The 27,710-nt window shown below is 32.5% G+C and overlaps 1 protein-coding gene across 1 annotated transcript in view; it reads right to left on the reverse strand.

The window, feature by feature from the left end:
• The window catches only part of CRPPA (CDP-L-ribitol pyrophosphorylase A), a 218,738-nt gene that overhangs the window by 75,795 nt on the left and 115,233 nt on the right, over positions 1-27,710 (reverse strand). Inside the window, exon 9 of the mRNA XM_016139451.2 lies at positions 10,436-10,567. Coding sequence (XP_015994937.2) covers positions 10,436-10,567 — 132 coding nt within the window. The remainder of the gene's footprint in view (positions 1-10,435; positions 10,568-27,710) is intronic.

Consider the following 27,710-nt stretch of genomic DNA (forward strand, 5'->3'; position numbering starts at 1 on the left):
AGGGTCAAATCTTGGCCATCACTTATGATGGCTTGCAAAAATCCTTTCTTGCATATACTTAAAAAGAAAAACAAAACAAAACTTACTTCCGAGGCCTTAAAACAATCAGCAAAAATATGGGGAAAGGTAAGAAAAGTAATTCACTTGTGATTCACTTGACTTGAGAAAGTATATTTGTGAAGAAAATCCATGTTCTGGTAATGCTGCTAGCAAAGCCTCAAATCTTTTAGTTTATGAAAAAAAATGGAAACCACAAAATAGAAGGCACGACTTTAGAAAATATGAATGAGGCTTTCTGAAATCATATTGGCCGGATCATTTATTGAAAATTAATAAGCCCCTCCCCATATTTACATAGTTCTTCTACTGGTAATTTTTAGGCTAAATGCAATGCCTCTATTATTGGAATTGCTATCAAGGTTCAGATTGATTTGTCATTGCATGTTTTAATCTTTCCTCTACGATTAGCATATTTTGGAAAATTATATAACATCTTCATCTAAAAAAACAGATTTATGGATTATGCCTTTTATCTTCATCGGCCAGAACTCAGATTTCAGTAACTAAATTTTTAGCAACTTCTTATAGGTTTTTATCCTATTTTGTCTGTTGAGAATCAGAACATTACTAATAATCTGTACTAATGCTTAGCTTTCTTAAAAAAGAGAGAAGCTACCCTCCCTGAAGAGCCTAAATCCTTTAATTGAACCAAAACATTTTTAAAATGAAGTCAGAAATTTAATAAAGGGATAAGAGGATTAAGATGGTAAGGAATATAGCACAATTATTTTAAACGCTAGTATATTTAGCAAAATTATTCCTATTTAAAATTCAAAACTAAACAGATCAAGTCAGACTCAAAGACATCTACATAATAAACAAGCAAGAAATGACCTGACTTTTCACTAGAAAGGGACTAGAAATATGTAACATAATGCACATGCAGTAGAATACTATAAATGTATACATTTGAATATTAAATAAAATAATTTTATATAGAGCTTGGTATCTTTTCACAACACCATATCCTCACTAGAGAATCAAAATGTTTTTTTGTTATCTTTATAGTAAGAACTGAGCATGAATTTGGCTCAATACTGCAAAATGAATGTAACGACAAACTAGTAGGTGGTATATACAGCTAAGTTTAATGGTCCCTATTTTAATATATCTTGTGTTGACCTAATTTTAGCTTGAAAACCTATAAACAAAAATTAAAACTTCCTTTCTTTGAATACTTCCAACACAAAAGTCTTTGTGGTAAACAATAAAAAAATGTAAAGCATGTCTGATAGTAAATACTAATTTCTTGTGTTCCTGAAACTTTTCTTTAAAAAAAAATCTGTCCATATAGCAGAATATTTGTGGCCTAGTTATGAAATCTACTATGATTTAGAAGCATTTAGGCCATAAATACAGATTGAGGATCAAAATTTAAAAAAAGAAATAAGAGTAAAAACGCAAAAGATTAAAATATACAATTTTAGCTGAAGTGGTAAATTGTGTGGAATTTTTTAAACACGATTTTCTTATATTCTTTCTGACACAGGATTTCAGCATAATACAGTGATTAAAAACATACAAACAATGACCGAAAGCATGATAATAATAATCATGAATAGTGTCTTTGTAAAACATCTGTGTTTTTTCTATTAAAACCCAGATTCTAAAAGTTACTGTAGATATGTTTGTTATTAAGCTAACTCATTTCCTAATAGCATTAGTATATAATTGCCATCATGCATTCAGTAAGAAGTTGAAGCTTAATTAAAATACATTTCCTTACCAACTGTCAAAGGTGAGTAATGAGATGAATTGAAAACTAATAAACCTTGCCATTTTCTATACACAAATCTACATGCCAAACATTACTCATATCTCCCTAATTCTTGTGGAGTAGGTCCTTTTGTATTTCCATTGTGATGATAATCAGAAATGCTGATAGGATGTTCAGAAACAATAAACACATGTTCTACTTTACAAACTATTATCTTTTCTAAATATTGACTGGGCAGAAAATAAGGAATTTGCATACAATCAACTCCCATTCCTGGAAAATAGTCTTTAGACAATCCCTGATTTGGGAAATACTACCCTTAATCTAAATGACTTGAAATACCTAAGAGTCAATAGGCCCCAAATATTTCAACGTATTCAAAATTATTGCCATTGATGTAGAATGTCAAATCTTAACATAATTATTTTGGCTTCACATTTCTCCTCTCGAGTTTCACTTCCCACCCTACTTGATGTTTTCAAGTCCTCTAGCACGCACATGATGTCCTCTACTTGATTCAGTTAAACACTGCAATTTTGGAGTTCTTTGTACAGCTGCTTCTGCAGTTTGGATAATTAGTGTTCCATAAAATAAAAATAAACAGTAAAGGTATCTCCCTCCCTCTAATGTTATTTAAGGAAAGTCTACATACAACCTCTGTGAGCTGAATATATACAACACATTTTATTTCAAAGGGCTGAAATAATGCCACGTACATTAGAAAAACTCTCCATTTTCCAGAGACTAATTATTCAGTTTGTTCTTTTGGCCTACTTGTCGTGCCTATTTTTTTCTATAAGTCAAAAATATCAGAAATTGAACAAAGACTCAAATTAAACCTTATTTTCAACTTTTCACTGACATTAGTAAAAGAGCAGGAGCTTTACTGGTGCGACAGGGGTGAGAGGCAGGACAGTTTATAGGAAAGCAAATGGCACCTGATAAAGTTTCTCAGCATTTTCCACAAGTCCGCAAACATGCCTTCCCTGAAGGTCACTGACACGATTCCAGTTATTGGATGCATTGTCTTCCTTTCAACTCCAGTCCTCATAACTTTCTATCACAACTCTTTCCTAGAAACTCTTCTCCAAGTCTGTGAGGTATAACACTTCTGGGTTACATGATCTTACTTTAAGGGGTCTCAACTTTCTCAAATGCAATGCCACCATTTCATAGCAATTATTTTGTAATACTAGCTTCACTGACCTAAATTGAAATAATATAGCCCATCTATAAATATATGCCCCTATGCATTCGATATGGATCTGACCTGAACCAAGCTCTCTAAAAACAATTGTACAGATAATATAAAAATAAGTTTCCGTGTCTTTGGCTCTCCACCTCCCTGATAAACACTTTCTCGTTGTTACTACTCTATTCGCATGTCAAGAAAAAAATTATATGTGTGTGTAATCATATGTATATATGTATGTATGTATGTGTATACACACACACACACACACATAAATAACCTATGTGTATGTTTTTTTTATATTGAAATATTCCTAGCCCTATTTTGATTACAAACTCCTTAATTCACATGGAGTGGGTAAAAAGAAATATAATTCTTAACCTAAAATATTTGCAGTCTGGTATTGCGGTAGGCAGCATATGATACAGATACAATGATGACCCCCTCCTGGTATTCATGCTTTGTGTAATCGCTTCCTTGAGCATGGGTAGAATCTAGTAATTTGCTTCAGATGAATAGAATATAATATAGATGATGGAATGTCACTTGGTGATTATGTTACAGAAGACTGTGACCTTCATTTTAGTTCTCCCTCTTGCTTGTTCTGATGTCATGAGATGCACTATGATTAGGTAGGTCCCCATGGCAAGGAACAGAGGCAGGCCTCCATCCATGAGCCTGTGAAGAACTAAGGCCTCTCAGTGCGACAGCCCAGAGGAACTGAATCCTTCCAACAGGTAGCTAAGTGAGCTAAGAAGGCAGATCATCTCCAGGGCAGCCTTGAGATGACTATAGCCTCGAGAAATGCCCAGAGCTAGAGAACCCACAGAGACTGTGACATAATAAATGTTGTTTTAAGCCACTAAGTTTGGGGGTAATTTGCTATGCAATAATAGCTAACTAATACATAGTTTAAAGGAATTAGCTCATTAAGAACTTTCCATGGCCATCTTCATTCATAAATCTGATTCTTTTATTCAAAAAGGAGAAATCTGCAGTGGAAATTTGTTTCCAACATTCCATTTCATTTAGATATGTCCAAGTATAATAGCTTACTGCCACTCTCTCTAAGGAATCTGCAAAATAAGCTAAACAAACTCCCAAAGAAGTTTTGACTTTCAAACTTACTCAATTTTGAAGAGACATTATCTTTCATAACCTTCATATTTTCCCAAAGAATGACTAAGTCTAAACAATGAAAGCCAAAACAATATTGAAAGTGAAAAATATTCAGTCTCATAAACATTCCCACATCAAAAAAGCCTGATTACTCTGAACAGGGTATTACGGGTTTCTGTAAACCAATTTGGTGCTGCATGTTTGGTGTGCATGCCATATGATTCAGTGTCATGGAAAGTATTGTTTGTTTAGTAAATAATTCCCAGTTAAATTCCAAGTAATTGCTTATTGCAGGAAGTAGCCTCCCCCAAGATTATCATTTAAAAAAATAACCCATTTTTGCTACTTGATAACATATACCTATTTGTTCTCCAAATGATCATACATACTTGAAGGATAACTCATATGTCTAGAAGACACAGAGCAAATGGGACGCAGATGAGGGGGAAAGATTGGTGTCAATTGTGTCCTATGAATTTAGGTCTCTTGGCACAAAGGTATCCTAGAATACTGGGACCTATTCACATATTTCTTAATGTCTTAGTATAAATTTACCTGAGGTAATTACAAAGAGATTCATAGTCAAGAATGTTTTCTGAATGCCTTTTACAGTATAAACAAAAACTTCGGAACCCAAACAATAGGAAAAGACAATAGTATTTAACTTGTCAATATAAGAGAGGTCTAGTTTGTACTTTGAGACAGATGAATTTATACAGCTTTATCTAATTTAGTGTTGTTACCAAAAAAAAACTTTATTACATCTTTTCAATTCTATTTTGGAGTTGTATAAGATTCTCATAAATCTTTTACAAATAATTATTTTTTAAAGCACAGAAAATTACAGAACTCTGTTGGCAACTTCTTTCCTCTTTCGTATGCCTTCCAGAACTGTAGTTGTAGAAACAAAGAAAAAGTGGCATTTAGGAGCAGGAAGCGGGTAATGCGGCGCCTCCGTTTTACCTACTGACCTCTTCAGGGCTTAGTTTTTGTAGCTCTGCCGATCGATGTAATCCTGCCCAATGGCCCCATCTTGTGAAAATACTCATTAAGCCAAACATTTTTTTCAAAAGTCCTATTTCCCATTATATCAAACGCAGTGGAATGCCAATTCAAAGGGGGAAAGGAGAAAGAGAAAATGAATAAAGTGGCACACATTCCCTGCCATGCTAAAATGTGCAATAGTTTCTTTAACCTTTCCCTGAAGGATGCTAACTCCCTGTTATGGACTGAATGTTTGTGCTGCCCACCAAATTCATATGTTGAAAGCCTAACCCTGTTGTGATGGTATCAGAAAGTGAGGCCTTTCGTGATTGGGTCATGAGAGTCGAGTCCTCATGAATAAGATTAATGAAGAAACTAGGTCTCCGCTTAAAAGAAACCTCAGCAAGGCCTCACCCCCTCGCAGCCACATGAGGATAAAATGAGAAAACGGTGGTCTGCAACCAGAAGGAGGATCTTCACCAGATCTTGACCATGCCGGCACCCTGATCTCAGGCTTCTAGCCTCCGGAACTATGAGAAACAAAGTTCTATTGTTTATAAGCCACCCAGTCTATGGCATCTTGTTATAACAGCAGAACAAACTATGAAATTCCCCTGTGGTCTTCTACTTTATTAACATGTCAGGAAGAAAAAGAACAGTTACCCCTCTCTGAACTATAATAAAATATATAAACTATAATGGTTAATTTATCAATGAAATAAAGGAAACAATAGTTGAACAGGTAAAGTGCATGGTCACATAGAAAGAGGAAAAAAGAACCTACACGCAGTTCCAGAATGTTCCTGTGTCAGAGTGAGAAATGATCACCTGACACAGTCTGCACACTTCCTGTGTCTTTATCTTTTCATCCAACAGAGACTTTAATACAGATGTTCTGACCTCGGCATTTTACAAATGGAGAATTTGAAGCTTAGAAAACTTATATTACTGTTTCAAGCTCATACAACTAGCTTTTAAATGAAAGGAAAAGATACTAATTCAGTGCAAGAAGTAAACAGTTATACCAGTTTTGGGAAATTCTTTAACCACGAACCTGTGTGTTTCTATTTCTAAAGTCCTGAGCAGGCACAATGCACAGATTAAATGGAAAACTAGACTTTATAAACTTTATAGACTTTTATATTTTATCAGCATAAAAGTTCATGAGCAAAATGTTTTTTAAAATTTATACTTGCAAATATTTGCATTAAAAAACAAAATCATCATAAAATATTTTAGACTTCAATAAAATTAAGACTGCAAACTCAAATCTATTGGCTTGAATAGTTCATGCCAGAAATACTAATTCTCCATAAGACCACTGTTATATAATCAGATATAGATTTTCAAATAATTGGAACATGTTCCTCAAACATATAATTTTCTATCTTGGACACCAAAGGTGACTTTCCTAACAAAGTTGGAATAATAGGATGGAGGAGGAGTAGTATTTTATGCATAGAATTATGTAAAATAATACTTAAAAGGTGACTATATGTATTAAATTAAGGAAACCTGATTTTTAATATTATTTACAGTTATGTTTGCATGATTATTTTAGAAAAACGATAGGACCTGATTAAAATTCATTCAACAAATTTTGAAGGCAAATTTTATGCTACATTTCTTGTCTAGAGTATACATTTCAAATCTTTCCTGATTTATAACTTGAAGAACTGAGCAATGGATGATAAAGTCAGAAAATTTAATACTATATATAAATGGTTAAGCCTGTCACTTGATCCATAAGTCTAAACTACTCACAAAGAGCTTATCCTAAATTATTTAATTTTTTGAAGCCAGTAGAATATTTTTAAAGTCAATTTTGGGAAAAAAAGTTAATTAGTGCTTTACTACATTGATACAGCTAAGGAACTAGCATATTCAATAATTTAGCAAATAATTTCTCTATAATTAGAAAAATACAAATATATGGAACAAATCTAGAGTTAAGCAAAGCATTTGTTAAAGATTCTTATGTAAGTAGAGGAAACATAAAGAAACTGAGTTGAAATATTATATAGTTAGACACGTCTGTCAGTTACTGAATTATCAAAGAATTATCATTAATTGATCACAAACAACATTATAGAACATTTACAGGTACTAAAAAAGGATCAATCCGTAGCTTTTTCCAAAATAACTTCTCTGTAAAGGTGTATGTAAAACACAGACATCTAGAATTTGCAAATTATATAAAGAAACACATAGCGGCTAATTAATCATACTCTGTATTTTATATCAAAAAAGATAATAAAAGACTGAAACACTAGAAAAAACTAATAAATTTAAATTCACCAAACACAGAAAGTCCTACACATGTGTGCAAACGAACTCTACACAAGCACAGAGGCTTAAACAGCATCGTGTGTTTAAAAAAAAAAAATGGCTTACATAATTCTATTTAACTATAAATATCATATACATCAACACTGCGTAGGTGCAGCCAAAAAATCAAGACCATCTACATTATCAGAAATATCATATCATAATGTGGCAAATCCTCTCTAATCCAGAAAGACCATATGTATAGCACAGATATTGAAGTCAATTCAGTACGTTCTCTCTTCCGAGAAGGGACTATCAATAATCTACCCAAAGGGGAAGCACTTAATGTTACATGTTATGAAAAGTGGTAAAACATCTAGAAAGGCTTCAGTGATGAGAGACTTAAAAGGATAGATATTAATTATCTATGAAAACATCATTATGATTATTGCAGATATATTAGATTTAGAAAACTAAGTCCACTATATGAACACTACAAAAAGTTGCATCTCACAGTACCATGGAAAGCACAAACTAACACTCTTTTCACTAAACAGTGAACAGAAACTCCATCTTATATATTTTCATATCCTTAGTGTTGACAGAATGCCTGCCAAGCAAGCACTCAATAGTAGAGATACTGACAAAACTAAATGGAAAAATTAGTACTGAAGTATAAAAACAGTGTGTACAGATAGCAGTTTCTTTACTTAGGGCATATTTGTGAAGAGTGTTTCCCAAAGTTTGTTTTACAAAGCTTTAGTCCTATGACTTATCTATGGTTAAAGAGTTACAGGAGAAAAATGGAAAATTGCATACCCTTTGTCCCCAAATTATAATACAAAATACTCATTAGCATGTTAAGTATTTGTGAGAAGCCCTTCATTAAAGAAGTCTGTTAAACTGTATTTACCGATGCTTCCCCAACATTTTAACCACAGCCCTTTTTAATGGAATATCTGATGAACATCCCAAGGTCCTTGGGTAAATGCTCTTTAAGGTGGAATTATGCATTGGACAGTGTGTAGGGCAAGTAAGACAAACTCATACCTGCATCTTTAAGGACAAAAGTAAACTCTATTTTAAACATTCTCACAAGTTCGAAACATCTTCACTATTGTATTTTTAAAAAGGGACAAGCAACACTTAAATATGCTACATTAGTTTTCTAAAACGATGAGAGACATATTGAAGGCTTTGCAAGACTATCTTCTTCCCACTTTGGGGAAGTTTAGTAGAGGGCTGGCTTACCGGCTTGAATTTTTCTCAAAATAACAGAGGTCAGACACCAAATAGTAGGCAGCAAAGGCTGGTGCTTTCCAAAAAGGCTACTTTTCCAAACAGAGACCCCACTCAGGTACAGTCTCACAGATATTCCCTGTCACCCATTCCACAAATATGTAGAACATGGCAGGAGTAGGAAAATAACTTCATTGTGAATATAAACATTATAGGGGTTACTAGGTTTAGCAAATAAAAACACAAACTACCCAATTATATTTGAATTTCAGAATAACAACATAGAATTTTTAGTACGGGTATGTCCTATGTAATATTTGGAACATTCTTACACTAAAAAATTATTGCTTACTTGAAATTCAGATTCAACTGAACATGCTATATTTCATCTGGCAACTACACTCGACCATACTGGAATGTCAGCTACAGTGTGTACAGGCCTTTTTCGCTTAGCCTAAATCGTAGGACGAAGAGAGTTTCAGGAATTGTGTATGCTCTATCATGTCTCAGCTTTTGAGATTTACTCAAGGAACTCAAATTTCTGCCTGCCTAGTGTAGCATCAGTGTGTATCTATGACTCCTCACATGGCACAATAGAAAGAACAGATTTATTTTTCCCATCATATAATCTAGCGTACAACCAAATGCAATCTAATGAAGGGAAACAGTTCTGAATGAAGATATAGACCTGAGTTCTTTATTCTTACTCTGCCAGTTATATGTCCCTGGGGAAGTTGATATATCTCTTTTGATTTCGATTGTTTTGACTTTAATAGACCCTACAGCACTAACATTTTATGATCCCATGATCCTAAGTAAACTAAACTCTGCCTTGTTCTTGATCACTAACCGAGGTCACGCTTTCATATTTTCTAAGTAGAGGAAATGACCTTAAAGAAAACCAAGGGACTGGCTGAAAGATAATCCTTATATTTAATTAAATCCCATTTGTTTCAAAAGAAATGTTATCTTCAGGCTAAAAAGGCACCTTAACTATTTCATTGATAATAGCTGTTCTTCATCAACCATATAACTTTTGGTATCTGTCATTTCCTGGACAGTCAGTACCAAATACCTTTTTTTCCAGGCCATTAAAAAAGCAGTTGACTATTTCACTTCCTCAAATCCTATGTGGTACCTCGAAGAAACTATAAAGCATTCTGGAAGTTCCATGAATGGTACATATGCACAAGAGGGAAATCCACCTTCTCTCACAGAGACTCTGAATAGTTTGAGTTACATAACATTTCTCTGCACAAAGAGTTTATAATGCTAATTTTATTTTGCCTTCAGCTTAACTTATTGCTATTAAAAAACAGCAACAATCTAAGTTTTCCTCTAAATACCATGCCCTCTTGTAATCAGAATGCCAAGCATTGCTTTCAAGTGATTAAAATTTTGATCACCATCTCTAGCATAACATAAAAGAAATAAGTGATTTCAAACTATAGCAATGGCTAAGAGTGTGACCATAGGATTGCCAGTTAATTAGAAAAGTCCAGTTAGATTTCGATTTCAAATTTCAAATTCCAAATTTGGATGTACTTAAAATTATTTATTATCTGAAGTTCAAATTTAACTGGGCGTTCTTTTTATTTGCATATCTGACAATTCAATGTGGACTACCTAGTATGAGATATATGTCAATCTTGTCTTTTTTCTCTAATCGAAACATGTTTTGATTTGTATTTTTCCTCCAGGGTTGAAAGGTTCTACCTTCTACATAAAAAAATATTTGAGTAATTTTCAAGCCATATTTATTCTTTTAATATCTCTGCTTTTAACAAAATCAGACCACACCATTAAAATTGTAGTCTATAGAACATATAATCTGAAGAGACTAACATTTTACCTACCTGTGGACAATATATGAGAAGGCCACATAATAAAATATTTCTTTTTTTCACTTCCTTTGCAAATTCCCTAATCTGCATTAGGTTTTCCATTTTCTGGCCAATAGGTACTGATTTATGATCAAGAAAATGCACCTGAAAAATAATGTAATAGGTAACAATTAGAATAACATTCCCTTCACGTTCTTTTGAAAAAAAAAAACATTAAAGAAGCTCAAAACACATAGAATTATAATACTGTAATTATTTTTATCAATTGGTATTAATTTCTAGTTAAGTATTCTAAGCCATAAATATTTAAAAAGATCATGAACCATCCTTTATAAATACAGAGGCAGTAAACATTCACTGAGAACACATACTGAAAAACATAAAGTTCTATTTGAACTTATCTCGGAGTCAAATATATAAAGAATATATGATTTCACCAACTCATTCAACTTAATTCATAATTTACAATTTGAAACTAGGCTACAAATATATATATGTTAAGAAATTAATTATATCAATAAAATTCAAGAGTATTTAATTATGAACATAAAATTTTTTAGAATTCCTTTCAAAGTAATTAATAATTGTAATTCTAACAAATAATAATTAATCTCTTAAAGTAAATCTGGAATAATTTTACATAGAATTATTGTTTAGCAGTGTTAGATAGTGTTCTTGAAATTATTCAAATGATAATTTTTTAATCATTATTTTTCATTTAAATTTTAAGGAGCTCAGGAGGTCTTGGTTCTTCCTTCATTTCTCAAAAGTTATTTAGGTTTTACAGTACTGTTTGTCTTCTAGAGAATATTAAAGACATATAGTGTCAAAACAAACAATTTAAAATGTAAATGTAAACAAAAATGAACACTCAGAAATATGTGTATTCTTTCATGATATCAAATTTTTAAAACTTTCAAGATTTATAATTTTTTCTATAATCCACATTTATTAACTAGACGCATTTTAAAATATACTCCGAACCAATATTTTTATACTAATCCTTTCCCATCCTCTCTGCTCATTTATATGGAAATATTTTATTGTGTTCTTTCTATAACACAAGGAAATGAGATTCTTTTTACACCCATCACATTGCATTTTGCTTTCTCGGGGGAAAAGTACTTATTAGCATCTATTTTTAAAGAGAATTTTGTGATGACACGTGTGTGTGTGTGCACACACATATGTTATATATATGTAAATTAATAGATAGTCAAGAATTATTTCTTGGAACTTTTCATTAAATATAGTTAACTGAAAACATATACATAAAATTGATTCTTCCTAAAATCTAAATTGGCAAATTAAAACTTTTTTCCTTACAAATGCTCAATCCATAAAGAAACTGAAAGAAGAGACAAAGAAAACCAAAAGTAAAAAATGGGAGGTGGGGGAATAAATAACAGAACGAAAAGTTTTCAGCTTTTTCTATCTGCTGAATACCTGATAAAAAGACAATTAGACCCTATGACTCACCTTTCCTTAGCTCTTTTTCCCTGAAAACTTATAATGGTGAAATTTCAGTTTTATCAGGCAGTATTGCTTATGGTAAAAGTAACTCCACAGCCAGGCTAAAAGAATTGTGAATAAACTATAAATAGACCTTACTTCAGTGTAACTTAATTTGCAACAAGGCGTTCCCATAGCTGGGACCTGGAAGCTAATGCCTATCCGTTGTTGCAAAAGATGTTCATTCCTATGTATAGCTTGAGCCTTCAGAAAGAATGGCTCATACACCATCTTTCTCTCACCCTTGAGAAGCAAATGTAGGGGGAGAACAAGGGGAGAAAAAAGCCCCGATACTAATATGAACTGATTAACTTAAGAGCTAAGGCTGAAGAGGCATGTTCATCTTTGCCAGGACCTTTTATCCTATCCTGTAGTCTTTTACAAAGTTAAACAAATTAGTGCCATAAAGTTTTCTAGTTTTATGAATTTGAAATATCTAGCTGAACCTAAAATTTCTGGTAATGGGTTTGCTATAAAAAACTGAGCTACTTCCCCAAACTCAAGGCAATTCTCAAACTGCTGTCATTGTATAGATCTGAAACCAGGGGATTGTCTGAGGGTAAGAGTCTCTCCTGAGCTCATACTGACAGATCGCTACAAGGCCCCATAAGGACGGGGGGAACGACACTACTGTTTAGTGACTATTTAACTATTTTAAACAAGTGATTACTTGTATTATTTAGATGCCATGAAATCCCAGGGGACACCATGCCCAATGTATTTTTTATGGATAGAATGCCTTGGAGTTATGCATTGTACAAATTGGGGGACCTTATTACTAGCCTAGATAGATAACTAGATAGACATTTCTTGTTTAATACGACATAAGTTTTCCTGTCAATGTTTGAGTTCTGAAAAATCTCATCCTAAAATAAAGAAGGTGGGAAGAGGTTGGTGGAAAAAATAGCACAAAGAGCAGAAAACACAAGACTAATTTGTAATTCCAGCCTTTGTAATCACAGAAATTTAAAACACACAAAAATGAAAGAGTGAAAGTACTGGTAACATCTTAAATGGAGAAGGAATGATGGATATAATAAAACTGGGAATGGAGTTTTGCCAGTGAGCTTGGTCCAGGAGGAAATGCAATCTGCCAAGAGCTAGGGAACCTCTATAGGAAGTCGGAGCTGGGAGTAGGTGCTCACTCCTAAGAGTATCCCAAAAGAGAGCCTGCAACTATTTTTTTTAATGTAACTTAATTACATTAAATGTTAATTAAAGAAGTTAATAATAACTTTGGGAGCCTAAAATGATGGAACTAAAACTCTAGACAAGAATAAATTACATTGAAGTGAGAATGCTCGATGGATAATTAAAAGTGGGCTGAATCTGTGTTTTGTTTTGGAGGACAGAAATTAGACACTTTACACTTGGATAACTTATAGCTAATTAAGCATATTTTAAAAGTAATGGTATTTAATTAAAGCTACATATGACAATACTTCATAGTTTCTAAACTTGCAGAGGGAGAAAGAATTATGTATATCAATGCAGCAAAGCATAAGAGGAAAGTAGCAAACAAAACAATTGGCCAACAGCACCAACAAAATAAGCTTGTAGAAAGAAACTCAAGTTTAAAACTAATAAAAATAAATGTAATATATTTAAATTCATAACTCATAGATTTATCAAATTGGGTTTTTAAGAAAAATCTTACAATATGCTAGTTTTAAAGCTCACAATAAAAGGATGAAAAAGATATTCTATGCAAATACCTCCAAAAATAAAGTTTGTAGCAATATAATATGACACAGTAGGGTTTAAGACAAAAACCATTAACAAATAAAAGAGGAACAGTACATAGTAAAAAACAAAAATTACAATAATCATAACCTTATTACTAAGAACATAGATTTGAATGTACAAAGCAAAAAAAAAAAAAAAATTAAGTTGTAAGGACACAATTTCCTAATCCAAAAACATAAAGGGATATTTTGCTTCGCTTCTCTAAGAAATTAACATATCAAGATTAAAAATTTTTTAAAAAAAAATGTTAAAGGCTTCCATTTCTAGCGCACAGCTGAGTTCGGGGTTTCTTCCTTTCCTTCCGACATTCTAATTCTATTCGTGTTTCCCTAGCTGTTCTTCTCTAGGCAAAGTTGCATGATATGACATATGAGCTGATGCCACTTCCACATTTCATGGACTTTACTCCCTTATTTACCAATCACATGGAAGCTAATGTTTCTTACAAAGACATGTGCTGTGGTAAAAACACCTAAGTTAAAGTGAAGACACAATAAGTTTTATAAGTTCTCACCAAGTCATGAGTGGAAGGAAGACTTTCACTCCAGCTATACAAATCAATAAGCTACAACATACTAGCTCCTTGGAAAGGAAAAAATGGCTCTTAAGAAAACGACACTTAAAAAAATCAGCAGGCCAATGCTGTTCACCACAGACTCCAGGAAATGACGCATAAAAGTGAGTTCTAGGCAAGCTATTTATAGATCTACTACCTACCTATGTTAACAAACCAAATACTTAAATTATAGGGAAACTTTAAGACACAGTAGTAAAACACAGGAGGTTCATACATGTTCTTTTCTTGAATGCTTAGGAGATGCTGAACATTATTGTGCTAGTTGAGATAATTAAATTTTAAAGAAACATATGAATATTGACCTTAAGAAATATATAACCAGGTTGACAAAATTCAAGCATGAAGAGGTAGGATGCATCTCAAACAAAGTTCTTTCGCCGGATTTGGGTGGTGGTGGGGGGGGGGGGTGGAGGGAGCTGATGACATATATAAAACAGAAGATAATCTCCAGCAGACCTACCTCCCAACTCCAAAACCATGAAACTGAAGCATATACTTTACTCGTGCTACTAATTTTGAACCTCTAAGCACACCAACTACTTACGAGTTCCAGAAAAATTTTCGGTTAATACGATAACACAATCAATTTTAATTTTAAAAACAGGGCAAGTTTATACAACCACAGCAGAGGGTCATGTTCACTCAAGAGAAATGTAAATGTTTTTGCCTTAAGAAAACAAACTTAAATCCTGGACAGGCTTGCACCCATTGAAAGGTAGCAAAACATTTCATCTATATTGCATTCTGCAGATTTGCTTATAGCTAACAAGTGGATATTCTTTGATCTCTTTTTTGTACTGTTCACTAATTTGCTATATGTAAACTACAGCAAAAACAATATTTCCCATTTAGGATGCCATTTCTAACAGTCCTTTTTCATTTGTACATAAACAAGATAAGGCTCTTTACCTACTCCCCGCCCCCCACCAAAATGTCTATTTTTTTAAAGGTAGAAAATTCACTCCTATAGACTGGTAAACTGTCTAAACATTTAACATGTGGGGAGTTTCATGGCTCTGTGGGTGGGCCAGGTTTCTGGCACTTGGAGTTTAGAAAAAGCTTCTCTGTGTCTCATGCCTTCTATGTTCAGTTGTACACATGCTTTGTATTTGTCTAGTAAACATTTAATATATTCCTGGTCCCAGATGAATTCCAATTGATTATTTTTATATTTTAAAATGTGATTTTTTTCACTTGTCTCTGAGGACAGGTACATTAAATAAAGGGCAATAATTAATATCATATGCAATATTCTTTAAAACATAAGGAATGATCCCTAATCCCACATTTAACATTTCTGTTTCATTTCAGAGTTCATGTCTCAGGAAGGCCTGAGATTCAGGATTCATGATTGGAGAAGAAATAGACTCTTTGGTTTGACTAAAAAGAGAGTCAATTTGTGAAGCATAAATATATATCCAAATAACACATTACTTAATGCCCACCAACATGGAAGGAAGAGCAGTTGAAATGACAGTTATAGTAATCATCAAATAATTGCATTAGAAAGACTTATTAGATAGAACTGAGGTTCTGTGAATCCACACAATAGATACTGCAAAATTATCTACATTTGTATACAGAAAAGTAAATTGTGTGAATTAGGTCCAAAATCTTCAAAACAGCACTATTCAAAAGAAATGTGAGGGAAATCTAATAACTGATGAAACGGGCCACTACTAAGCAGATCAAAGTAAGAGTTCATCTTAAAGATTAAAAAAAATTAGAAAAACTTTCATCTCACTTCAACTATTTATGAACTACATAGATTTTATTAATGAAAATTGCTTTAATTTAATGAATTGTACTTTTAATAAGAAAAAAGAACAACTTTTTAATTTTGAATCACTTCATTTTAGAATAAATTTAAATCAATGCCATTATGAAATTCAACTCACATTTCTGATGAATAGCTATCATGGAAACTCAGAGCAAATGCTTAACAACTCATTTGGAAATCTTAACAAAATAAAATACCAGCAAAACTAGTAGGTTGTGAAATAATAGAATGTAACAAAAGATAGTAAATAAAATAAATGTACTTTGCATTAAAATATTAACTATACAAAAGATTTTAATGTTTCTATTGATTTAAAGAATTAAAAAATAAATGAACTTCATAATATCAGTAAAATTTTAGATTTGCGTACATTTTTTTCAGATCCTTATTTAAAAGATCAAAGACATAATGAAACCAGAACGTCACATTTTAACCAGTAATACAAAAACCTAATATTTTAAAACATGTACAAAAAAATCAAAGTGTATTTTTTTTTTCAGATTACTTCACAAAGTGATTTCTTCTATAAAAACATAATTTTGCCACTGTTGCATTATAGCACAATTATCTGAAGCATTATGCACATCTACAATTAATTAACGTCTGTACCCTCTGTAACAAATTTTAGAATCAAAAGTTAATATGAAGCATTGATTTGTTTAGCTAACATTATTTAAAACATATAACTTTATATTTATTTATATTTCTCTGAAAAAAGCTGTCAGAGAATATAAAGTATGGAAGTAAGAAGTTACAAAAAGCAGGTATGTGATTCTTTACTGAGTTTAGTACATAATCTTCACATATTTTAGTAACTTGTCAAAATTTAAATTTACATGATACAATTTATTACTTACTGCTCAGGAAACAATCTATAATTATTATTGTGGTTGTCCACAGGCCATTTAGATAAGCATTAAATGTTATTTTAAAAAAATAAATAATGAATATTTTTGGAATTCGCAACTAGACACCTTACATATTTAGGCCAATCACTAAACATTAGTCTCAGAAAAAATACAATACAAAAAAATTCCAATTACAGGGCTTCAGTGATAAATTGCAAGATTACTCGTATTTGCTTTGTTGGGATAGTTTTGATTAAAATAAAGTCTTACCTTATCTTTTTATCTCTAAGAGAATTTTTTTTTTCCATAAAGTTACATCATGTAACAGAACTAACCTGACATAAAACGTGGCCGAGATTTGCACTGTCCCTACTAGATAGCAACTAGCTATCAATGGCTTTTCCATTTAAATTTAAATTTATTAAAATAAAATACAAATATAGTAGGTATACCTCATGTGCTCATGGCCATAGGTAGCTAGTAGATGCAATATGCAAGAGTATGGAAATCAAACAATTCATTATTGCAGAAAGTGCTAACGGGCACACTCGTCTATCACAAAAGAAGCATATGTAATATCATTTCTGGTCATGCATGCCATTATGTGTTTTTTTGGTCATTGATTTATGTGTCTGTATTACAAAAGGAATATTTGTTACTGACTAAATGTTCTGCTGCTACTTAAAATCCCACTATGAAAAATTATATATGGAATAGGCAAAATTAAGCATATTCCTGAAAATGTGGATGAATATGAATGTGTGAAAATAAAACTCTCAAATTGAGATGAGCCCAGCTTCTTTTTCTGCCCAAACGGGAGTAACAGGGACTAAATTTATTCTCCTACGTGAAACAAGTAAAAAAGTGTGCAAACCATATGAAATAAGGATTCTTAAGACATGATACACTAAGCAACAAAGGACATCTCTGAGAGATGAGAAATAAATGAGGTAAGCCCTACATCTGCCCAAATTTACTGCCTTGAAACAGTTTCCGGGCCATGGTACAGGAAGGGAGGGCTGTGGACATCCAGGTGTAACAACCTAGGTAGACAAAGGTGACAGAGTACCTGAGACGAGAGAGGTGCACAGAGCGAGAACTCTGGAGATTATCAGAGTAACTCTCTTACATATTCAGCAGAGTAACGATCAGTGCGTTCATTTGAGAAAACTATCTTAGAAGATGCTGGGGGAAACATCACCCGAAAAAGTTAGAGGGGACAGTGCTTGATGCACACCCAGGGTCAGGAACAGTGATGGCAGCCATCAGTCAGAGTAAAAATCTTCATATTTGACAGGGCATTAAGTAGAGGATCAAGAAGTTGTGGAGAATGATTAGCCCCATCTAAAAATTATAAAAACAACACTTAAAAGATGAAACTGTCTCCAATTAACTGCACCCTGAAACAAAACTCAAAAATATTGATAGTATTTGGCTACACACACACATACACACACACAGTAAGAGAAAAAACAGTACTCGACAAAATAAAACTCAGTATCTAGCAGCTAATCCAAAAATATCAAATGTGCAAAATAATGCAGAAAAATATGACCCATAATGAAGGCAAAATCAATCAATAAAAACTTAGAAGTGACACATATTAGAATTAATAAAAACTGGACATTAAAATAATTTTACGGCTGTGTTCCATGTGTTCAAAAAGCTACAAGAATAAGCCTATTAAGTAGAGAAAAGGAAAATATAAAATAGATCTAACTTCTAAAGAAAAAATTAACAACTAAGATTTAAAAACAAATAAACAAACAAAAAACAAACATAACACTGGAGGGGATTAACAGCAGATTAGACATTATAGAAGATTAATGAATTTGAAAATACAGCAATGAAATGAAATGAAACTGAGAAAAAGGAAAAAAAGACTAAGACTCACAGAAAAACAGGAAAAATAAACAGAACATCAGTGAAATATGGATCAACTTCAAACAGCTTAACAAACAGGTACAAATAACTGTGGCAAATAGGTCATTTAGGAATGAAAATGAACCAAAGATCAAGAAACAAGAGTCCATGGGTAAAATCCAGCCTGTTTTTCTGTAAATAAAGTTCCATTGGAAGACAGCCACACCCATTTTTTAAAATCTTGCCTGTAACTGCTTTTGTACTATAACAGCAGATCAAGTATTTGTAAAAATGGCCCCCAAAAGCCTAAAATATTTCCTGTCTGGCCCTTCAAATGAAAACTTTGCCAATCCCTAACTAAAAAAGTCACCTCAGATCGAGGCAAAGAAAATGGCCTGAGTTATCTCCTGCAAAATGAGAGTATGCTACTAAAAGGTTTTTAAGATCCTTTTCTCCTCTACTAATTTGCTTTCTCTGACTTGAAAAGGGCAAGTATTGACATCCCTAATGAACATCATGTGGTAAAGTGAAATGAGCACAATGCATATTCTTAAACTGAGGATAATGACATCAATAATAATCAACTCTCTGAACTGTTCTGAGGATTAAATGGGATCATGTATTTTAAAGAAAAGAATGTTGACTTATTGACTGTTAAACATTCAATAAGTGTCTGTCATTACTAACATTAACATAATTACACTGATAAAATGCATTAGCAGGCCACATTTGCGAGGGGAGGTGTCAGAATTATAAATGTAACAGGAGTTCCATCTCCTATAAACAGGAAGAGCAAGAAACACAAGATTACAGTTGGATTCTTGCTGATTAAGAGAAAAAAAGACAGAACTTTTGTCATGTCCATAAACACATTAAATTAAAAAAAAAAAAAAAAAAGAAATGCATAGTTCTCTCTCAACAGATCTAGGAATGAGTACAACACTCAGTGCTAGAAAGAGATACTTCGGTAATTTTAACTGGTCCTGTCATTTCGAAATAAGAATTTTCCAATACTGGCACTAGCATTATCTTGGCAACACTTGCAGCTTCCACCTTAGCAGGTACCAGTGAAGCACCCCGGCATTTAAGTAGAAAAATTATAAGCTTCAAAAGCCCATAAAATAAAACCTCTGATGCCTGAAAAATTAAATCGCACTATTCTTTTCCAAAGTACCACACACAAATTTATTACACATCAGGGTTCAAGCCAAAGCATGTTTGGATCAAGAAGCTTTCTGCACTGATTTTATCACCTTTCTATACTTTGAATAAAAGAACAGTTCGAGCTTTCTGGAAAACTGCAAAAGTAGTCTATTTTTAGGTAGCAATAGATTTTTAGCCACAGGAATAGCACTTAGGCCTGGTAATATCTATATTAATCACCTTCCTATCTATTAATGTTTGACTCATAAATAAGATTTGTTTTTGTTTTTTTTATTTTAGTTTTATTCAGAATATGAAGCATAAGTAAGGGAAAAATTCATAAAAGACAAAAGATCATACAAACACTAAATAAGAATTTGGCAAAGGCAGTGTAAAATGAAAGATATTTTCAAATTGTGCCTATATCCGGATTCTATTAAAATTCTAACATTAAGAACATTAAGGAGGTCTTGGAGGAATGTTACTTGCCTTTCCAAGGCTCTAGGATAGAGCTTCTGTACATACGAGCACACACACATATAACACACACATTCCAAGGAATAGAAAGCTTTTGAATATACATAAAATCATTCCAATTACCTCCACCAACAAAGTTAGAATAGTCATCTGCCTACTCAACCTCCAGGAACAAATGAAAAAAAAAAATGTCCCCATCTCACTAACATTCATCTAGTTGCATAATATATCAAATTGGAAGTTTTATTTCCTCTCATTAGGTTAAGTGCCAATTCTTAGTACCTCTATCTCTTGACTACATCTTGATTCCAGCCATTTCCGCCCATTTACCCTAAAACTACTGTAGTCCTAGCTACCACCATTATTTCTTAGACTTCTGCAATAGCCTCCTACTAAACCAAATGCATCGAGGAATCTCTCTGCTCTCCTTAATCTTTTCTCTGTTGTATCCAGAATGATGTGTCAAATGCAATTCTGATCACACCAATTTCTACTGTGCAGTGCTGCTTTATAAAGTTCAAACCTCAAAGGCCCACTTTGACCTAGACCTGCCTAGTCCTCGCCTCAGCTCTCCCCAGTGTGCAGTTCATTCTCTCTGTTTCAAATCCATTGGCTCTTTCCCATTCTGACCATTCCAATGTGCTATTCTTTCCAAATCGAAATGCTGTTCCCGCTACTACAACTCTTTATTCCTCCTTGGGAAGCAGCTTTATTTACAAAACAGGTTTAAAATAAGAACGTGAAACGAAAAGCTCTTGGGAATGTGAGAGAGCTGGCTCTTGGAGGTCCATGTGGCTGAGCTTTCCCTTTCTTTTGCTTCTGTTTGTCACCACGCTCAGCTACCATGGACTGGAACCCTGCTCAGTCTCCAAATTTCAGACTTCTCTCCCGTCCTTAAGGAAGATCTCTCCTGATCTAGCCCAAGCAGACTTAGTTCCAGTTATTGCCTCAGGCTGGTAGATGGAAGGGACAGAGATCAGGAGGATCCTGTGACCTCCCAGCCAGAGATTCACTTGCCAGGCTAACTCTAGTCATTTAATTAAGCTCATGTTATTGAGAATTGTCATTTTGAAGAAAAATAAATGAATAAAATTATTTCCTTACTTAACTGACAAAGATGAAATCATCTGGAAAATTAGCTTATACGAAATGCCCCATTCTTCTAAAGTAAGATGTGGTTCTTTAAAAAGGTTTAATTATTAAGTAAGCTACATTTATGTCAAAATACCTGTCACAAAGAATTCAAAAAATGTTATACAAATCTATATTAAGCAATCAATTAGGTAATAAAGAGAACAAGATAGTTCCCTATAAAGTGCTAACTAAATAGCACCTAATGTGAGTTTAAAATGAATTGGTATAAAGAAGCTTTAGTGTGAACTTTAATGATTAAGGAATCATTTTCAGAAGATAGGGCCTCGGCTAGGTATGGAAGGATAGATTCCTTGGGAGAGCGGTAGGGGTGGGGTGGGTGAGATTAATCTTGCAATCCTTGTTAAAAATAAGAGAAAAAAGGAATGAATGCAAAGGGGAAGAGAAAAACAATCTAATAAAAACCAGACTATAAAACAAGGAAGATAAATAAGGGTAAAAATACAAATGAAGTCATCATAATAATAATAAAAATCTCATGAATTTTGTTATAAAGATTAAAGTATAGACAGTTCTCAAAAATGGCTCAAGAGAAAAAAAAAATACCATACCATTAGACTCCTATTTAACATGACTGTATAATCTGAAATGCTCAACTATATCTACACATAAAGACATGCATAGTGGATCATACAAAAGTAAAAAGTCTCCACAACGTACTGTAGTATAAAAAATATTTGTAAAAAGAGAAGCTCCTTAGATGTCATCAAGAGCATCCAACTCTGTTTTGAGATAAAGATTCTGAGATATAAAGTAATTTGTCCAGATTAATAGACATTTGTTATTTGCAGACCTAGTACTTGTACCTTGAACCCCACTCTAGGTTCAGCATTGTTACCATGAAAATGATCTTCTAAAACTTAAATAACAGTCGATTATTTCTGTTCAACACTATCTTTACACAATATAATTTATTTTTCTCTGTGAAGCAAAACCCTTTTAAATATTATAAGCAAAGTCAGGCTTGGACTATTTACATTAACAAATATATTATGTCAATGTATTGCTGATTATAGAAATGTAACATTAATTTTAAAATAATAAATGATATTAAAAATATATTTGGTTTCATCTTTGTAAAGAAATAGCAGAAAATAATTAAGCTAAAGGCTATTTCCATTATTTAAAATAGAATCCAGTGCACAAAAAATGAGAAAAATTCCCAGTACTATATTTTAAAAAACTGAATGACAAAACCAATTTTTCAACTTCTTTTCTAGGGCTAAAATTAATGTAAGCTGCCTAACCAAGAAGGTTAGGTTCATTTATTTTGCCTCCTGTGCATTCCATGTTAAGTTTTATACACTGATTAACTAGGATAGCACTAGCAAATAAATTCACAAATAATTTTGCTCATCAGACCAGTAAACTATTTAGTAAACTATTTAAAGTAGAAAAATAGTGATTCCAAATCCAGTGCTTAATCAAGAAAAATATATTCACAAAACCTAGAAAGTCTTCTGGAATTCATTCTATTTGCATATTCCATTAGCACAACATTCTATCTGAAAATAAATAACCTATATTCATTAAAAGAGAATACAAGGAAGATGTATCCTGTGAGAATGTTTTTATATACCATCTGTCACATGTCCATCACAATTAATCTTAGGTAATTTCTATATCCCACAATACAAACTTTCCAGTAATTATTTAGTCATAAGGCAAAGGTCTCCTAAAACTTAAAATAACAGTTAATTCTTTCTATTCAACAATCTCTACAAGAATGACTTCATCATTCTCATCTTTGTGTTAGATACAAATCTCTTCATGACTGAAATTGTAAAAAGGCCCTAAAGGTATTTTAAACAAGCATTTATTTAGATTATTATTGATTTAAGCAGGAAATACCTGAGACTGGTTATATTAGCAGAAAACAAATGAAAACATTTGTAGAATTTGTGGAAATGACTGCATCTCTGCCACTGAAGCTGTGTACAACCATAGAAAACTTTAATGTATCAAGTAAAAATATCATAAAAATTCAATATATAATAAAGTTATAACTTTCTGAAGAAAAAAATCAAGAAAGTATCCATAAAGCTACAGTTACCAACATGGGTAAGACAGGAGTAGAAGAGGGATTTGTCCCTCTTCTCCCTAAGCCATTCATTGCCTATTTAATACCCACAAAAAAAATATTCATTTGAAAATAAGTACAAATAAAATAGAGACCTGAAATATACATGTTGTAAAAAAGTAAACTAATATGGAAATGGTGAGAATTACAATAGCCTGTTCTCTTTTGTTTGTCTTATAAGATCATAGGCTTTAAAAACACATTTTCTTAGCCTGGTGGTAGAGGGTTAACAGGAGGAAGCACATAGAACAAGCAGTTAGATAAAAGGTGACAAAGATACATGTTTGAGATCTGGTATGAAATTTAACAGGATCACAGATTTTTATAACTTAAAGTCAACAGAGGCTCGATACCCTTTGAAGCTAAAGTAAGAAGTCATTAGCACTTAAAAGAAGGAATCTAATGTTTTTCCAATTGTCATTTGTTCTTTATTAGGAAGAAATATTAAATACATATATGTGTATATATGCAGATTTTTAATCTTTTTCCAGCTTATTTAACACATTCATGAGAGCATAAAAGTAACAAGTGTATCTGATACATCGCATACTGGATTGATTCTGTTCCTGGCTCTGCCATTGGTGAACTGTGGAATCTTCTGGAAACAATTTACATCCGTGACAGTTTCCCCAGATGTAAAACTATCAAGTGTCAATGGATGGTGGTTTTCTATGTTTTTATTTGCTGACATGTTCAAATATTAAACAGTATGAAATATTTTAAAGATCATATTTTCTGATCTTTGGTGTCAATAACCCACTTCCCAGTAACTAGAACTAAATTAGGCACTTTTGAAGGTTTATTTATGGTTTTCAAAGCACTAAAATTCTATATGATAATTTGTTTTGCTAAAGTGAATTCATGAAGAGATTCCTATCTCTCATAGAGCACCAATAAAACTATCTACATTGTCAGGCAAAAGTAGAGCTCTTGTGTAATTATCCAGGTAATTACCATAAAATTATTTTGCTGTGAAAAAGTGATAAACTACTCTATCAAGTAAAATTAAAGAACTTGCTTTGTTTGTCAATTTTGAATTTCTATTTAGATTTGTTGCCAATTACTTTCTGCTTGTAAAAATTTAACATTTCTTTGGTGGCCTCTTTTATGAATCATCTATGTTCATGTAAAAAAAAACAAAAAAACAAAAACAAAAACAAAAAAACTTTAAATAAGAATATACTGTCCATTATCCCATCTGATACTAGTACCAAAGGATATTTTGTAGAAATCTTGCAAAATCCAAAATCCAGAGGACTTTTTTAGGTTTTACTTTCTGGATCTGCAAGGGTATTTTTTGAGAATTTTACAATTGGTTATACATAATCTTGACTGAACAACAGCTACAGTTAGTTTTGTCTTCTAAAACTATCTTCTTCATTGATTGGGTGGGGAGGGGAGGGAGTAGAATACAAAGAAAAAAAAAAAAAAAGCTCTCTCATCATGAATTCATTAATTTCTAAGCCAAGAACTCAGCCTACAGTTCAGACTCTTAGCACTTTTGAGTCTCATTTCATTTAGGTAAAAGCCTATGCTCTTTTGAAGTGATTTTTATATCAAAAATTTTATGAAGTTACCTTTTACTATTTTACTATTTTCATCATTTACTATATTACTTTAGTTTTCTAAATACTTGTTCATCATTATTTAAGTAGTAAACAAAAACGCATCATAGGAGTAGACACCAGAGAACTGAACATGTCCCATGTTGATAGCTGTTGTTTTAAGTGATTCCAAAAAGGGCATTCTGACAATCCTCTTGAAAGTTGCAATATGAAAAAGGTTCTAGTAGTACTCCATACCCACTGGTAACCTCAAAGAGAAAGCTAACAGTAACTTCAGTCAACTCAGGATGAAAAATTTGGCCCCTTGATAACTTACACAATAGACTAAATAGCATCAGAAATCACATCTCAAAAAGACTCTCAAGCATAATTCCTACACAATTTAACTTTACAAAAGAAAGCACTGGTTTTTAATGTTTACAAGTTTCTCTTGTTAAAAGACATAAGAAGGAATCTAAATTTTTTAAATTCCTTTATGCCAACCAGTCACTAACCAAAAAAAAAAAGTTATATTTTTCTTTCAAGTAGAGAGTATTCTCTTAGTGCAGGTTGTGCTTGTCATCTGAGTATGTATTTCCAGAGGCTCACAGTTAAAAGACTGTCTATATATCAAATGTCGTCTTAACACACACACAGATTCATTGAGAAACTAAACGCTTGTAAAGTGACCCCAATCAGCTATCTCTACCCATTTGAATGCTCACATTGATTTTTAGCCTAAGTAATCAGTCAGTTTCTATCTGATTATAGAAAGCTGGAAATTTCTGATAATTCAATATAATTACAATAAAATTAAGTTACATCTACCAAAACACAGGACATCATTAATCAAATCAACATTAGTAAACTCCTTAAATTATACTCAATGCTATCAACAAATGAGAACTTGGCAAAATTATACTACTTGAGATATATTTAAAAAAAAAAAAGATGACAAAATAGAGGTCCAAAAGAATATTTTGAAGATCAAAGTATTAATTAAGGCTATTTCTATAAAACTAAAAATATCTAAAACTATTTTGCAAAAGTGACCATTTGAAATGAAGCATGTCATAACATATTATCATATACTGTCCATGAGCTTATACGAAAAAGTTCATTTTTACAAATATAACCTGATTTTCTTAAATAGAAGATAAAATTATTTTAGTTCTTTTAAGATAAGATTTTTTTTCTACTCTTTATGGTGAAATTTTGATCCTTTCTTTGAGGGGATCTTAAAGCAGTAGCCTCCTACTATGTCAGTTTCCCTTAGACATCAAAAACCTCCTACATTAAATATTTCCGAATCCACTTTACTTTCATAAAAGACTGGAAGAAATTGGTCTTTAGACATTCATGACCCCCTCAAAGAATCTGAAATAAATCAAAATATGGTTAAGTATCCATGTACCAAGAACTCAGCAACATAAACTGTTGACTCCTTTAGTGGTTAACTCCCTCTCACAGATAAAATTCCAGATGACGTTGAAAGTCACGTGTACTTTTTGAATGACTATTGAATGAACTAATAAAGAATGCCAAAATGTTTTTTAGATCTAATTTGTGAACATAAGAGATAATGTAGGCTTCATCAACACTGTAGGCCTGACACCAATTTTTGCTCTTAGAACCTGATCTAATATTGTTTTTTCAAATGCCCCAACTACACTACCCTTCGGCCTCATTTCTTCTGAATAATTTTCCTTGGAAGGTGAAACAGGATGACACTACAAATGACAACTTTAACTAGATATTGCGTCTCATCTGGAAAACCTTCACAAACAGCTAATCAGCCACAATTTTACTCTGCATCTGGCTGATTCCCAGGAAGTCTTCCTCTCTTCTGATGTACTCCAATCGAAAGTTGATAAACCCACTTGCATCGGAAAAACAATCATTGCATTTCATCTCAGCCAAAATAAAATAGGCTTTTACACATTCGCAATATATGTATTCAATAACTACTGAATCACCCAACTCTGCAATAAAAATGTGCATATTTTCTGTCTTTGGTGTCATTTTGGATTTATTTTCTGATAAATAAAATCTACCTGTTTAGGAAAGAAGATGAATAGACTCCTTTTTGACTCTTCTTTTGAGAATTTAAAATTGCTTAACAAAAGCCTTATTTTAAAAAAAAAAAAATACCAATGGCAAAGTCTTTTCTGCCTTGGTTTAATCTTCCAGCAAAGTAATTCAAGTAGAAGCAAAGTAGAAACACCGTAGCCTGGTACGTGTAACATCTTTCAGTTATATATATACATAGCTCTATCTGTCTGCATGTGTATTCACACTTAGATACTCATACACTATATGCATATATATACATATATATGTATTTTTTTCCACTTTACTAATATGTAAACTGTGTCCCTAGATATCTAGATTCAGGTATAAATCTTTTATTTTACTTTATTTTGCAATAATCATAATATTTTCCACACAACTATTAATTTAGGGACTATTTGAATAATTCTGCCAAATTATAAGTCGCAGGATAATTAAAATGGTCTTTTGGCCAATTGGGGGAAAAGTAGTATTAGAAAAAGGATGAAATCTTTA

Source organism: Rousettus aegyptiacus, unplaced genomic scaffold, assembly GCF_014176215.1.
Source record: "Rousettus aegyptiacus isolate mRouAeg1 unplaced genomic scaffold, mRouAeg1.p scaffold_m13_p_13, whole genome shotgun sequence".
Lineage (NCBI taxonomy): Eukaryota > Metazoa > Chordata > Mammalia > Chiroptera > Pteropodidae > Rousettus > Rousettus aegyptiacus.